This window comes from Rhinolophus sinicus, linkage group LG10, assembly GCF_036562045.2.
Source record: "Rhinolophus sinicus isolate RSC01 linkage group LG10, ASM3656204v1, whole genome shotgun sequence".
NCBI classification, from domain to species: domain Eukaryota; kingdom Metazoa; phylum Chordata; class Mammalia; order Chiroptera; family Rhinolophidae; genus Rhinolophus; species Rhinolophus sinicus.
In genome coordinates, this window is record NC_133759.1 from 75,879,282 (window position 1) to 75,894,533 (window position 15,252).

General features: G+C 51.0%; 2 protein-coding genes across 14 annotated transcripts in view; one reads left to right on the forward strand and one right to left on the reverse strand.

Annotated features, from left to right (window-relative positions):
* Nucleotides 1-3,200, forward strand: CCNI2 (cyclin I family member 2). Of its 3 annotated transcripts, none has more exons than XR_012489779.1 (4): nucleotides 1-527; nucleotides 866-994; nucleotides 1,550-1,624; nucleotides 3,027-3,089. XR_012489779.1 is itself a non-coding variant. In XM_074313498.1 (4 exons), the coding sequence occupies exons 1-4, from the start codon at nucleotides 1-3 to the stop codon at nucleotides 3,198-3,200; spliced, it is 810 nt and encodes a 269-aa protein (XP_074169599.1). The 3 variants fall into 3 exon arrangements, 2 of the variants coding, with proteins under 2 accessions (XP_074169599.1, XP_074169600.1); XM_074313498.1 differs by having other exon boundaries at nucleotides 1-429; nucleotides 863-994; nucleotides 3,027-3,200; XM_074313499.1 differs by lacking the exons at nucleotides 1,550-1,624; nucleotides 3,027-3,089 and having other exon boundaries at nucleotides 863-997.
* SEPTIN8 (septin 8) overlaps nucleotides 2,994-15,252 on the reverse strand; it is a 25,920-nt gene continuing 13,661 nt past the window's right edge. For 4 of the 11 annotated variants that reach the window (XM_074313492.1, XM_074313491.1, XM_074313490.1 and 1 more), the window contains 6 exons: nucleotides 14,866-15,027; nucleotides 14,250-14,346; nucleotides 13,837-14,005; nucleotides 13,508-13,640; nucleotides 13,199-13,389; nucleotides 11,542-12,891 (listed from right to left, as the gene is read on the reverse strand). In XM_074313492.1, the coding sequence (XP_074169593.1) occupies nucleotides 12,639-12,891; nucleotides 13,199-13,389; nucleotides 13,508-13,640; nucleotides 13,837-14,005; nucleotides 14,250-14,346; nucleotides 14,866-15,027 (1,005 nt within the window). In that variant the 3' untranslated portion in view covers nucleotides 11,542-12,638. Of the gene's footprint in view, nucleotides 4,338-10,127; nucleotides 10,995-11,541; nucleotides 12,892-13,198; nucleotides 13,390-13,507; nucleotides 13,641-13,836; nucleotides 14,006-14,249; nucleotides 14,347-14,865; nucleotides 15,028-15,252 lie in introns of those variants that run through there. The other 7 variants (XM_074313494.1, XM_074313493.1, XM_074313495.1 and 4 more) reach the window with 5 other exon arrangements.

Here is a 15,252-nt window from a genome sequence, read left to right on the forward strand (position 1 = left end):
ATGGCCTCGGGCGCGCAGTTCCCGCCGCGGCCGGCGGCCTCGGATGAGGTAAGAGCCGACCCGCGTCTGGGCGGGCGTCCTGCCGCGCGTACGGAGGAGATGGCCCTGAGTCTCCTTCTCCCACCGCCTCCGTGGAACGTCTCTCTCCCCCCGGCCACCCAGAGAAGGTTCCCGGAGGCGTGCCAGCCCGGAGCCGCCCGGCTGCCCGAGCCGTCCGCGAGAAGATCCCCGCGGCTGGCAGCGCGGACCCCACGAGCCGCAGGCCCCGCCGCCGACGCCACTCCCGCCCCGCCGCCGCCGTCCCTCGGGCCGGAGCGCCGGCTGGTGCCGTGTGACTTGGAGGGCCTCCTGGACGAGCGCCGGATGGCCGCCCACCTGAAACTGGCCCTGAGCCGCGAGGCGCGCCTGTGGCGGGGCGGCCGCCCCCAGGTACCGGTCCCCGCGGCGGAGCCCTCCCGGGAGCACCTGCATCCCCCTCCTCACGTGCGCACGGGTCGCGGCCGGGCCCCACCTGCACCCGCGCTCAGGTGAGCCGCACCTTGGAGGCCGGGCCCTTCCCCAGGTGCGTCCCCGGCACGAGGCGGGACTCGCTGGTTCTTTCACTGAGGGGGTGCCTTTCGAGTAGGTGCTTGGGAAGAGGGTCTGTGTGGGTCGAGGAACTCTGCTTTGGACGGAAAACGCGCGCGGGGAGGGGGCTACATTGCTGAGCCGCTGGGCGACAGGAGGCGCTTGGTCCCAGCGATTTAAGGTGAAGGGGCTGCTCACAGCCCCTCTGGTCACCTTAGGCAGGCGGCTTCTGCCACTGATGGACCAAGAGCGGCCACCAACCATTTTCCCTGCGCTCCCTACTTCCTCTTTTCAGCAGGTGCAGTTCGTTGACACTTTCCGGGAAGTCGTGTTGCAGCTCCTGTGGCTGGAGAACATTTTTCACTTCTCTCAGAGCACTTTCAACCTGGCTCTCACTATCTTCCACCGCCTCCTGGTTTCAGTAAAGGTAGGGAGGCCTCTGCAAGCCGGTGACAGATGGTGGGAGAGGAGACTGACCTCTGCTCCCCGTGGCTGCTCGAGTAGATGAAACATCTCAGGTGCTCAAACCTAAGTAACTTGCTAGAAGTGGTAGAATTGGAATTGGACCGTCTCCACAGCCCACCACCGTGCCTGTGGCTCAGTGTTGTGTGGTCAGGGGTAGACTTGGGGAGGCTGAGAGGACCTAGTTAGGAAAGGACTTCCTGTGTGGTCAGGTGAGGTAGGGTGTGCTTGTCTGGACCTGTCCCACAACCTGAGCCCGGATGGGACTAAGTGTTCCCTGACAAGGTGTCACATTTCACCCCTCTGGTCAGTTCTAACAAAGGACTACTGACTAGTCACCTGTGGTTCTGATATCAGGAGCGCTTTGAACTGGCCAAATCTAAAAATGGCACTAACTTATTTGTGGAGGAATACAATCAGTCTTTTTTTAAGGGAAAACTTAATTTCTTAAATAAAAAAAGCACAGATGCTTTAGTTTGTTTCTGGCAGTCATATTCTGCTCAACTGTTCCATACTGCAGGTAAAAGAAAGTTTACTCCATTGTGTCACAATTACTTCCTTGAGACTTGCTGCGAAGGTGAATGAAGAAGAGGAGGTATGCACCCCTGGAAATCCCCTCTGGGCTGCTTTTGAGGTACAGGGGTGTAACTGGAGCACTCAAGGTTCCTGTGCAGTTGGGGATGGTGGGTATTTTAGAAAACTCATTAACTTCCCAGGATCTCTGCTATCCCTTCCTGAGGCTTGTCGGCCTCGGGCCGTGCAAATGGAGAATTCAAACTGCTGAATTCTGGCCCAGCAAACCCAGAGGCCTGACCTCCTGGCAGATAGATCTTGCCTCATGGGTTGATGCCAGATGCCACCTCCCACTAAGCAGAGGCATCTGCTGTTGAGCTAAGGAAAAAGGCCTCCCAAACAATATGGCCTAATGTACATTCTGGAAACTACACCTAAGAAAACTGCTTGAGATGATAGGACTTGGCTATCTCAACAAAACTGGTCCTCAGGGACTCTGGAACCTTTCTCTGAGGGGGTCTGGGTGAAGGATAAGCCCCCACAAGTGCTTCAGCCTTGTTTGAATGTCTAATTTTCACTGTGTCTTCTGTTCAGGAGACGATCATCTCCCAACACCCTTCCCAGGCCTTTCTCCTCCCTCTTTTCCACCCTCCCTCTATCCATCCCCCTTTGGGGATAGTGGAATCACTACCATTTCCACAGGGTCTCCCTTAGCTGATCTCAGGGTCTGCTGGGGCAGAAAATGTCACTACTGTCCAGTTCCAAACCTTCAGTAAAAATGCTTTTAACCCTTGTTTATTAGAATGTATGCCCCCGCCCCCAACTAAAAACCAAGTAAATCACCTTTTAAAGAAGTATTTCTGGAGGTTATAGTAATACATTATCTAAAAAAGTAGGACCAATTCTTTAATGCACTTGGTACTTGAATGTTTACTGAGAGATAAGCCTTATTAGTCCCTCTGAGAAAAAGTCATAGTTTTTCCAAAACTGAACTGTCTTAAATCGAGGTTGAAGGGAATGTGTTTGCAGCTATGGTGTTGCCAAAACTGAGCCTGTCTGGTGCAGACCAGGAAGCACAAAGGCCTACTTTTCTCTCTACAAGTAATCATGGCAGGGCTCGGTAACAGGAATGGGTAGAGCCCACAGCCCCTGGAAAGCTTTGGCTGAGTTCCTGCAGCTGAACGGGGGAGATGGCACAGCCCCAGTCTCCGAAGCACCTTTGGGTATGAACTGGAGTACAGCTGGTGATCAAAACCTGTTTGTAGAGGGTGAACATGTGACATTCACTACACATTGTCACAACCACCTGGGCACTTGACAGATAGCCTAGAGTTGGTTTGGTTTTTCTTTCAGAAGCATTTTCTGTGGCTCGTCACTACAAGACAACTCAACTAGGGTCATGGATACCCAGCCCCCATGGATAAGAAAACAAAAGCTACCATGACATGATATAGGGCTTTGGCCTCTTTATTTTCTTTTTACAGTTAATTCCACGCATAAAAGACTTCATAAAGCACTATGGCTCTGGCTATACCTCGAATGAGTTGCTGAGGATGGAGCTGGCTATTTTGGACAAACTGCACTGGGACCTCTATATTGGGACGCCGCTGGACTTCTTGACCATAGTAAGTCCGAGGAGTTTTCAGAGTCTACCCTAGACTCATGTGTGCCTTTGGAACAGCTGCTCACAACATAGGATGGCCAAGCACAGGCGTGCACACGTCCTTGCACATGCACCACGGTAAGGTGACCCACAAGGCTCACGACACACGCAACAGTGAAAAATGTATCTTAAATTCAACACAGTTCCACCAGACTCCCACTTCTAAAGGACATTAAATTAACTTTACAAAGATTTTTAGGCGGCACTATTATGGTGAGTTTCTCTTAAATACACACTGCAAAAATATTTAACTTTCCATTCTATGAATACTGTACATAAAAAGCTGTCTCCTTTTGCTGCACTTTACACACATTCACTGAGCTGTCTTTATTCACCTACACACAATCCTTATTGAGGCTTTAGACCATATTGATCTGGCACTTAAAAAATATATTAGCCTGTATTTGTTTTAGTTAGGGAATGATGGTCATCCTTAAGGATATGATTCTGTTAGTAAGGCAAAATTATGCAATGTGGAAATGTCATGGGGTTTTGGTCTGTTATGAAGCATGAAGATTATATCATTAAGGGCTGTTTGTTTCAGTATGAAAACTGGCCACTGTTGCCAACTTGCAGAGTTTCTTCTCTTGTCAAGCGGATACAGTAACTTTTCTGCTACCTTAATCTTGAAGAGTATGCTTCTATTTTTCAAAATTGAAACATTGTCATCTAGGTACTTTGGGCTCCTTATGGCCATGTTACAAAGCAGACTGTCTTCTCTCCAAAGTTGAGGCTCAGCTTGACCACAGAATGGGCATTAAGCCTCAAGCCCCTGGAGGGGCCATGAATGGGAATGAAAAGGGCTGGGCAACATTTGATGTTCCCTGATGGAAATTCAAATTGTTTGCACTTTTGGTCATTGATATATGAAAAGTATGGGGTTTTCTGTTCTAACATTAAAAACCACAATCTCCAGTTCCATGCCCTGGTGGTCGTGGGCTGGCCCCACATGATGGAGCTGCTGCCTCAGAGGAATCCTTCCCTCCACGTCGCATCCCTGACCAGGCAGCTGCAGCACTGTATGGCGGGCCACCAACTGCTGCAGTTCAAGGGCTCCACACTGGCCTTGGTCATCATCACCTTAGAGTTGGAGAGGCTCATGCCCGACTGGTGTGCTCCTATATCTGATCTGCTAAAGAAAGCACAGGTAGACATCAACTTTGCCCAACTTTGCTCAACTTTGCCAAGCTGAGACCAAGCTCTCAGCTTTGTTCCTTTAGCTGCCTGCCACACTCCATCCCCAAAAGGGTACCCATGGCCCTTCTTGGCCCTTGTGGACTCCAGAAGATGTTCTGGCCATGACGACTGTGAAAAGTCTACCTAAGGGCTAGGCTTTCCACACTTGGCATGCCCTCTGGACTTGAGTATGGGACACACGTGCCCTTCACGGGACCAGTTAGGGTGGGTTTCTCTGACAGTGAGAGAAGCTTTATCTCAGGGGCAGTCCTTGTAGCCGAGAGGATGGGGGACGTGTACAGCTCAGGAAGAAGCAACCCTGAGCTTAATATTGGAGAGTGTAAATGTCAGACCCGTCACCCTCTATATGAGTACGGTACCAGGGACCGGGAGCTCAGAATCCCTCAGGACAGACAGGGAAAGATGGAATGTGTAGTTAGACTCATGACAGTTTTACTGAGGTGGGAAATGGATGTCCTTGAGATGGTGGGGTTAATGTGCGTAAGCTGTGTGGTTGGACCTTCCTGAAATTGCCCCATGCTAACATTTTGGCACTCAAGTGCTCGTTCCTTATATTGTAAAATGGTTCTGCTTCAAGGATGACCGCTCTGTTTTAATTACAGGTCAGTATTGAGCAGCTGGTCCGCTGCAGGGCACTGGTAAAGCAGCAGCTGGGAAGTTTGTAGTCCTCCTCCTGCACAGACAACCTTCTCCCACGTGCCAGCCTGTGCCCCACCCGTGTCCTTCAGAACATAATGGCAACCTCTCCTAGCTTGGCCTCCTCTAAATACTAAGCTTTATGGGTCCTGTAACAAGAAAGGAAGAAGGCCCTGGAAGAACAGAGAAAACGTTCTGGGTCCTTAGAAGAAACTAAGGGGGAAAAGGGAGGTTGGGATAATGAGGTAAGGGTAGTCTGATCACGACCTGCTTCCTTCTTGCCCCTGGGTCTGAACCAGGGAGAACGAATGCTCTTACTGCAGCTTGGTTTTCCTTCCTTCTCCATCAAGGGCTGATATCAGCCCCCAACCGAGCTGGAGTTAGGAGGCCAGAGGCGGGCCTTGCTCAGGCTGAAGGGCCGGCTGGTTCTGAGTAACCAGTGCTCGCTGCTCACTCAGCAGAGCTGGCCGAGGCCCTCCAGCTTCCTAGGCTTGTACCAAGCACTTGCGCGGTGCTGCCGTCCCCTCCACCCTGCCTGCCACTGCAAAAACAGGACAGTCTCTCCAGATGCCTTTACCTTGATTTGGCCATGACTTATGTATTCTGTAACAAGGACTACATTATGAAGTACACTTTGTTTAATGTGCAGTAACTTGACCAAATTTTAAGAATATTTTCCCTCTCTTGCTCTCATGCAACTAGAGGAATTTTTATGCTGAAGAATATTACGAGGTGTGACCCACAATGGGGAGGCGCGGCTCTGAGAGCGTCTTGTTAAGATGAGCAGGTTCCGAAGACCGAGCCTGCGCCAGCCACTGTGCTGCCAGGACGAGGAGGTTGTTAGCATGTCGGGAGGGAGAAAGCCAGCTGCCCCTCTGGAGCTGTGAAACTACAGAGCCGTTCTTTAAGCAGTGGAGTCCAGCTGGCAGGTGCCAGCTGGAGCTGTGTTAAGTAGTGTTGGGGAAGTGAATGACTGAGCCACACATTTAGAGGTGATTTGTGAAGTCTTTCCACTGTGAACAGTCTTTTGTAAATGTGCTAAGCCATGGGGAGTATGATCTGCTGCTAGGTGCAAAGTGGTCAAGGCCCAGATGTACTATAATAGTGTCTGCCCTGGAGTTGGTACCAATCTCTTCCTTTCCTTGAAATAAATTTGCCTGTTGGAGCTTTTGCAAAAATAAACTTGAATTCCTTGCAACCCTGTCTGAATCTTATTTTACATGTATTGGGTACAATGCCTTTAGAATTGCTCAAGTCAGATACAGTTGGAATACCATTTCCTGGATCCTATAATAACTGTCCTCTAGTCCAGCACGGATGGAGCTGCTGAGGGGCAGCCTGTAGTTCATGGTCATAGCTCTCACTGGTTCTGACTGCCCTCTGCCTCCTTCCTTCCACTGGGAGCAGGCACTATAGTGAGTGGGGTGGAGGCTCACCCTGAGGGAACTGCTGGGACCTATCGGGACCTCTTAACCAACTAGCTCTGGATGTAAGCTGGGTCCCCAGAGCGAATCCAACTTTGTTTCTTGGAGAAAAGAGAAGGTAGACCTGTGAGCCTCCATAATGGGATAAAGGCCAGCCTTGTCACTCTTTCTGTAAATAATATTCTTTTTCTTTGGGGACACACACTTCTGTATTGCCGAAGTACCACTTGTGAATTAAAGTTTTTATGTTGTTCAAGCTTGCGTTTGAACAACATAGCCCCATCCTACTAATTTTTTTTTCTTTCTGAGATTAGGAGCTCATATCCCACCTCAGGGATCACTGTGGTGGGAGAAGTATGGACACAGTTCATATTCCTTCGTCCCTACCTACAGAAGGGCAGGGATTGTGCAGGACTGTGGCAGCAGAAAACAGACATGGGAGGAGGCCCAGATGGGCTAAGGGCAGGGCAGGTGAGCATCATGCACCTTTCTTAAACATGTCCAAATATTACTTCCCCTAAATGGGAGCCGAGTTGTACAGTGCTGTTCCCTCCACCAACAAGGCCCTTCTCCTCCTGGCTTCCTGGAGACTGTCCTTCAAAGCTTGGTGGAGACTTTGCCTCCCCAGGGCACAGTTGAGCTGCGCCTTCATTTTGGATGTCTGCACACCAGTCTCCCTGCTGGGCTGTTGGCTCCCCGGCTTTAGTCCCCAGTTCCCCATTTTAGTCTTCAGAGTTTAGCCTGGTGCCAGAGGAGCCAGAGGAAGCTCCTTAATAAATGGATCTGTGAGCTTGTCATCACTTCCTACAACCACCAGTCTGCCCCTCCTCAACCAAATATCTGCCTACCTGTCAGGGCATCCCACCTCTATAAAACCATCTCAGGTCCACCAACTCACAGTCAGACTGCACACTTTATTACTGGCTGCACTGCCACTGTTCTTCCGTCATCCCATCTGGTTGCCAAAGAGCATCTATAACTAAGGAATTAAGGGTACAGGTTACCAATATTCAAATCCTAGTTCCTCCAGTTACTAGCGGTGTGACCTTGGGTAACTACTTAACCTCTCTGTGCCTTAGCTATAAAATGGGGTAAAATGGTACTAATCATAGAATTATTATGAGGATTAGAGGGATTAATGCATGTAATGTACTTTAGAGCAATGCCTAGCACAATAAAAACTCTAATAGTCCCATGTCAAGTCTTGTCCACAAGGCTGTAAACTCAAGGGCAGTGTTTGCCTTCTCTCATGTCTTGCACCCAGTCGCCCAATAAAGATTCACTGGACCACAGGCTGTATCTTCTTTCGCCTATGACTATTTCCTCCATCCTACACTCATTCGAGACCCTTTCATAAATGCCCACAGCAGGATTCACTATTAAAACATAAGTCCTATCAGAAGCTGATACACCCTTCAAAGTCCACAGAAAAGATAAGCTATATTTTATCATTGTTGTAGCATATTAATAGGCTAGGAAACGTGTTAAATCCGAAAAGCTACTGCCCAAAAAAGACACCACAAAAACTCAAAATAAATGCAAAATTTAATGGGAAAAAAAAAAAGTACAAAGTGAGTGGAAAGGAACAAAAACAGTCAATGAATGAAGGAGTAAATGAATTAACAAGTAAAGCAGTTTTAGAAAAGCATATTAACGTAACAGACTAGCAAGCCAGGCTTCCCTTAGGGGCCTCTTATTCAGTAAAGGAGCCCCACTTAACAGGGAACCCACACATAAACATACAAACATATAGGCAGTCAGTCTGCACCATTATAAGCCACCCAGGCTCTGGTTACCCATAACTGGGGTGACCATACCTCCCATTTTGCCTGAGTCAGTTCTGGCTTATGCCTGTTGAGCTGGAATAAGCAATAGCATCTCCTTTCACTTTCAAAAGTCTCAGTTTGGACAATAAATTATATGGCGATTCCACCCAATACCAACTTGGTTCATGAAAGACATGATAGTAAATGCCAGCATGCTCCCACTGCCAGCCCTGATAATGCCAACAGATGCTGCTGAGAAAGAAGAGGGGTAAATCAGACCCTGCAAGCAGGGTGCAGGCAGGGGTCACATTCCGAGGGGTAGCTTGCTAAACAGCAAGTTTTAAGCTCACTTTGTGCACCAAGGATTAATTTGGTCTCAGCTAAAGATGACAAAATTCCAAACAAACAACATGGGAAGAGAAGCACAGTGAGGTTCACTAAAGCTGATGGGACCTGTGGAGGCAGCTCAGACCCCAGAAAATGCAACAATGACAGTTCCCCTCAGAGATGTCCCGCAGGCAGGTAACCAAGCACAGTTCCGGCCTTCCATCCAGGATGCCCTGCGGGCAGCCTGCAGGCTACGGTGGGTGGGTGGCAGAATCTGCCCACTTGAGACCCCAGATTGGCACTGAACCAGCAGTCCTCATTTCTTACATAACCAGTTAACCCACTGGGTCATGGGGCCTCGTCCTCTGAAACACATTAGCTGACAGAGGCTGTCTTAAGATCATGCTTCTGCCCAACTTTATACACTTCACATCTAATTACCTTAACGACAATCCACTCGCAGTCCCCATCTGCCTTACATGTGCTGATTTACCGGGGTGGATACCCACACTCAAGGCCCAGTCATCAGTCACAACCAGAAGTGGGTTGACTGGGAAACTGAGGAAGCTTAATCCTCAAGGCCGCTTCCAAGGCCTCGTACCTAATCGAGTATTCATGTTCTTTTCCTTGATGAAGGCTTTTCAAATAGTTCAAGTTTCTACCCCTCAAAATCTGGATCTACCCATGGTCATGGCGTTAACACTGGGAGAACTGTCACTTTGAGCATCAATAAAACCTGCTCTGTTCCTGGCGAGCAGAGCCCCTTACATGCAAAGGCTGCCTTTTTCTGGCCGTGCCTTGGGGGACACATGCAGCTCACCCAGCTACCCCACTCTGCACTGAACACCGTCTCAGAAGGGCAGGAGGAAGTCAGGACTTGGTCCTGCAAATCAATAAAACAGGCGATGGCAGGGGAGATGGAGGACATGAAGAACAAATTACCAATCCAAAGTCAATCAGCGCAGCTTCCAAAGGCCTCCAGCCACGGAGTGCAGTTATAGAATGCGCTCCTCCAGGGTACGGCTTTACTGGGAGCCTGTGCCCAGCACAGTGCTTCATCAACATTAGAGGAAATCCTTCCTTTCAGCTATTCATTTTTGTCTCCCATATTATCAGGCCATATTTTCAACCCCGATCCCCTCAATGGCTTGCAAACCAACAGTAACATAGAAGAATCAACGCTGTTTTAAAAAATGTTTCCCCACTAAAGAATGCAGCTGAAGGGGAAAAGCTCCTTTGCTGGTAGTTTTTTCTTAAATTGTCCATACACACCAGACACCTTCATCTTTTGCCCTGGGTCTCAGCCAGGAAAAAGGAAACAAGGATCTTGAGATAAAAACCTCTTTCCCGCTGAGCACTCTGTGCACTTGGCAAATGCGGGATTGGTTTGGGGGTCTTAGTTGGAGTCAAATACTTAACACACACACTTGGTGTTGGTCCCTGTTTACAAGTAGCACCTCTGGGGCACACAGACAATGGTTTTGGGCTGCTGTTCCATTTACATTCACAGTGAAAACACTGGGCGTGGTCTTTTTCATGCTCCACTTTCATCAGTAAAGAAATTGCAAACACTGTCATGACAGGATGTTTATTACCCACCTCTCCCTATATATTATAGGGATACTTTATACATAAGAAAGGCTTAGAGATATTTTTAGTTTTTAAAAATCGGGGAATCTGTGTTACTTATGAAAATAATGGGAGAGAGGATATTATTCGTCTTTACGCTCGTGCCAAAATAAAAATTTAGAAGTGTTTTAAAAAGTTATTATTGAAATGAAGCTCTAGGTTAGAAAAATTAAAACGAAGGGGGATCACGCAAATTTTGCAGCACGGATACCAGACCACGCGGTCACCCCTAGGGCGCCGCCATCTTGACGCTGAACACTTAGGCCGATCATCGCCGGCGGGGGGCCTTCGCTAGAGCGGCACATAACTGCTCCATCAAGGAATAGTGACACTGTAAATGGAAGACCAGCCACTGGCTCTGAAAAAAATAAACCTCGTCAGTTTTGGATTCCAGCATTCATGGCTTTGACGTGTTTGCATAGAGAGGGGTGGCCCACCAGGCCCAGGGCAGCCTGGGGGAGGGGACGGGTGACAGAGCAAGGCTGTAAACACTGGAGTCTGTACCGGCTCCCAGTCGGTCCTCACACCATGTTATGGGAGAAGGGTCACAAGGTGTAACTCAAGCAACTTAACACATGAAAGTCTAAAGTCCGCTCTTGACATGTAAGTCTGTGCGTGCGTTAACTGAAAAATAAAAATAAAACAAACAAAACAAAAACAGACACATTAAAAGATACGCAGACGACCAAATCAAACAGAAGCAAAAGACAGCAAGATGAACACTGGGAAAGGGGATTCAGTTTGGCATTTGTCACAAGCAAAGCAGAGAATTCGCTTCAGTTTGTGGCGTCCCAGGCTGCGGGTCAAGATCTGATTGGGAAGTAATTTTGCAAAAATGGATTAAAATTTGAAGAATACAACCAATCAAAGTCATTCAACTAAATGGTCATAGAATATGCCCCTCACCCCAAAATGCACTTGCAACTCACCCCATTCCCTGACCAGGGTAGTAGGAAGGGGTGTTCCCAGCCATCCCACCTATTCCACTCCTGGCCAACCTGGGAGGAGAAGTCTGTCTCCTAGAGACTAAACTGACTGAAACTTTCTGGCATATTCAGCAAACAGAAAAGATCTGACACAAGCAATGAGCCCCCACCCTGAGAGCTGTGCTGGTGCTCTTGCAGCCAGCCTGCACCCCACCCACTTGCCCTCAGACCTCAACCTGGCCACAGGTCCTTGTTTTTGTTTCTGAGGAGTTTCTCCATAGCTTCATTCCTAGGGTACTCTGCCTGCCTTTTCTTTAACGAAATGGCCTAGGCCAAGCTGGCAGGGGCAGGACAAAGTCACTTTGGGTACCAGCACCTGGGATAGACCTGGTTCCCTCTTCCAGGAAGAAACAGATTTCTGAGCTGCTAGCTTGAAATACACACAGGTTCATATTTACAGAATTGGATCTCACCAAGCTAAAAGTAAGACGTGGGACAAGGGCGGGAAGCAAATGCAAAGCAGAGGGGACATTCATATGGCTGAGGGGAGTGTGGGCTAGAGTCCAGCAGTGCCAGCAGTTGGGATGGGGCCACCAGTCAGCCGGATGGGAAAGATTATAGAAAGGAGGGTCTGTCCCAAAGCAGCGGACAGGCCTTAGGAATGAGAACTGGCATCCAGTTCCTACATGTCTGGCTTTGTCCCCCTGGCCTCCTCCAGGGAGAAGCTCTTTAAGTTTTTTTTTCCTTAGATGTGTGTGCATGTGTCTGGAGACTGTGTATTGGTGACATGTGCCTGAGTCTGCGTGTGTGACGGGGCAGGAGAGAGAGTAAGACAGTGTACATGCCCATGTCTGCATGTGCATGGGTGTATGTGTGTGTTAGGGAATGCAATACTGGGGAGCAAGGGGAGTGCTGATGCCAGAAGCAGCATCCCAGGGCCACAGCTAGTTATGCACTGCATGGCCCTAACCACGGGTCTCCACTGCCACCAAGAAAGGAAGGGCCTGGCACACACATTACCAAATATTCCAGGAGAAAATAGGATTTTATGGAGCCTAAGAATGAGGGCCAAGATGGGTAGACTTGCTCAGTTCCTAGGCTGGCAAGGAAGGAAAGTACCTGACACAGGCAAGGGGCTGGGAGACGCAGGGATGGATGAGATCCCCACAGAGCGATGTGATGTGATGGGGACACTGAAGGAGATGGGATAGGAGAAGGAGAGCACCAGGAGCCAGAGCATCTGGCTGGGAGCGTGGAACCAGGCTATGAAAAACCGGCCAGGGAGAAGTGACTCAGCGTTGCCCCCACCTGGCCAAAATGTTGACTGACTCCTGGAGGCTGAGAAAAGCCTCCTTGCCATCCCCCACCATTCTCTCTCCTCTGATCAACTCCAACCTCTACCTGAGGAGCAGCCCCTCTCCCTAGCAGGACTCACAGAGCCCCAACCAGGAGCTGTTGTCCTTCCTTTAGCCAGGTGGTGATTATAGGGTCCCGGGGGTGAGTGCTGGCTGGGTTCAGTTGTTCTCAGTCACCACCTGCCAGTCAACAGCGGTCCCACATCCACTGCTTCAGGGACTGGGACGGGGTGGGGGTAGCGGGGGAATGCACCACAGCTGTCCAAGCAGAAACCACAGGAACCTTGGAACCTGTCAGAAAATGCTGACCTTCCCAGACCCTGTCCCTCGTCTGGCCTGAAGGACCTTCCCTGAGACCCCCTACACCCCTCGGGCTCCACTCCCTGCCTGTGTGATCCAGCCTTCACCACCACAGCTGTGAGGAAGCTGCAGAAGAATGAGAGTGACAGAGACATACAGAGAGAAAGGGAGGGAGAGAGAAAAGGAGGGAGAGAGGGGTGTCACTTGCGCAAGAGAGAGAATGTATGAAGATTTGATATCTTGAAATCTCAAGATCACTAGTGAAAGAAAAAGAAAGGTGAGCAAGAATGAGGTGACAGGGCCAGTGAAGATGAGAGAAATGGTAGACAAGTGAGGGGGAGCGAGAATAAAAGTCCACCTGCAGGAGCCGAGAGAGGGACAGAGTGCCCAGGAGAGAGCAGAGCCAACGCAGGGCGGGGAGCCCACCACCTACTTCTTCTTGTCCTTGTCCTTCCTCAGAGGCTGCTGCAAGGTGGCGTGCAAGGCCTGAGACTGCAGGGCCTCCACCGCGGCCTTCCTACGGTTGAAGGCGTTGGTCTCCTCCTCCAGCTCCCGGCGCTTCTCCTCCACCTTCCGCTTTTCCTCCTGGTGGACCCGCTTGAGGTGCTCAAACTTCTCGTGGAGCTGGGAGCAGAAGGCGGCACCGGGCTTCTGTGTGGGCCGGGGAGGTACCAGGCCCTCCCGCCACCCAGCCAGGCCTGGCCGCGCCACAGCCCCCCCAACTCCCATAGCTCACGCTCACCTCCCTTTCCTTCTCCTTCAGCTCCAGTTCTGTCTCCTTCACTTTGTTGACAAACATCTGCCTCATCTCTTCCTCCTTCCTCTGCAGCTCACTCAGGAACTCCTTCCTCTTGGCCTCGTAGGTCTCCTGCAGGCTGTAGAGACCCAGAGAACAGAGGCCCAGGCTGGGATTATGGTGGGGTGGGGGTGGGGGCGAGGGGTAGGCAGAGAAGAGGAATCACATGGGTACTGGGGGCAAGAGGCTGTCGGGGCCCTGAAAGCCTCGCTCCCTGGCTCACAAGACCCCCGACGCAGATGCCAACTCGGCCTGTTCCACGCGCAGGCCGTCACCTGAAGGGCTGGCTGTCCCCGTCGCTGTCCTGGAAGCCCATCTCCTCCAACTTGCAGCGCCGGTAGAGCTCATAGTGCCGACTGTGGGTCTGCTCGCGGAGGTCCTCCATGTTCACTCGGATCAGCATCTCCCGGAGTTTTACGAAATCGCAGTGATTCTCATTCTCCACTGCAAGCACAGGGCACCCGGGGGGGGGGGGGGGGAAGGGGTGTCAGGCAGGCACACAGAGGGGCCCGGGAGGACAGGGCACAGGACAGCGGTCAGAGGGTTAGCAGCAGACTCCAGAGGCAGGACAAGCCACAAAAGGTCAGAGGTCAGAGGGAGGACAGGGCAGGGGTCACAGGCAGCAAGGCAGGACAGGGGGCTAAGCTCGGGCTGCCTGCTGGGGGTGTGCCCTCCCCAGCGCACTCACCCTGCACCACTCCCCACGGGTACTGCCGTGCTCGCACCAGCTTGTTCCCCACCTTCACCTCCTCGGTGCTGCCCACCACGGCAAAGGGCAGGTGTGCCTGGAAAGGGGACCAAGGAGGCGTGAGCGCAGGGCTGAACAAGGCCAGGTCAGATGCTCACTTCCCAGCTCTCTTTTGGAGAAGTGTCCTGGGACCTCCAAACAGGGAGTGGGCTAAACCCACAAACCTCCTTCCTCACACTCTGTGTTCTTTCAGCCCTTGTGCTCCCCAGGGGCCATTGGAAGTTCCCTCAAAGAACCTGTGGGCCTGGCTCTCCTCCAAGTTCCCAGCCCTGGCATCCCGCCTGCTCCCTTCTACACGTTTCAGATCCCTGCCCTGACTCCATACTTTACGAAATGCAAACCTGGGGAAGCCCCAGTACCAGCCCAGTACCCTATTCCTCCCATTCCTTGTCCACAGGACATAGGACTGGCTGGCTCCCAGATGCCCACCCATCTTTTCTGGAGAAACTAAGGCTGGAATCCTAGGGAACAAGAGTCTCCCGGGGCTGTGTCAGAGATCCGTGCTGGCTCCATGCCAATTGGCCCCAGGACCCCAAGGCGCTTGTCCCATGCTCACATTCATGACTGCGTTAATCTCTGCAACAGCCTCATCATCAGTGGGGAACTGGTAGATCTGGACCCCATTGCTGACCAGTTCGCCCATGATCTTGATCTTGAACTTGTGGAGCTCACTCTTGGAGATGGTGTCAGCCTTGGCAATGATGGGAATAATGTTCACCTGCCAGGATCAGAGGAGAGGGGGCAGCAGGTTAGTGGCTCCCTGACTGTGGACAGCCCTGCCCAGGCCACATCCCTGGGCAGAGGGGCAAGAAACCAGTGAGATGGAGCTGCTCCCATGGGGTGTCCCGGCCTGAACCCAGCCATCTAGGGCCATTATGAGGATGGGCTGTTAACAATTGGCTTTAGGGTGTCTTACAGCCCCGGTTCCCCCAAACCACCATCC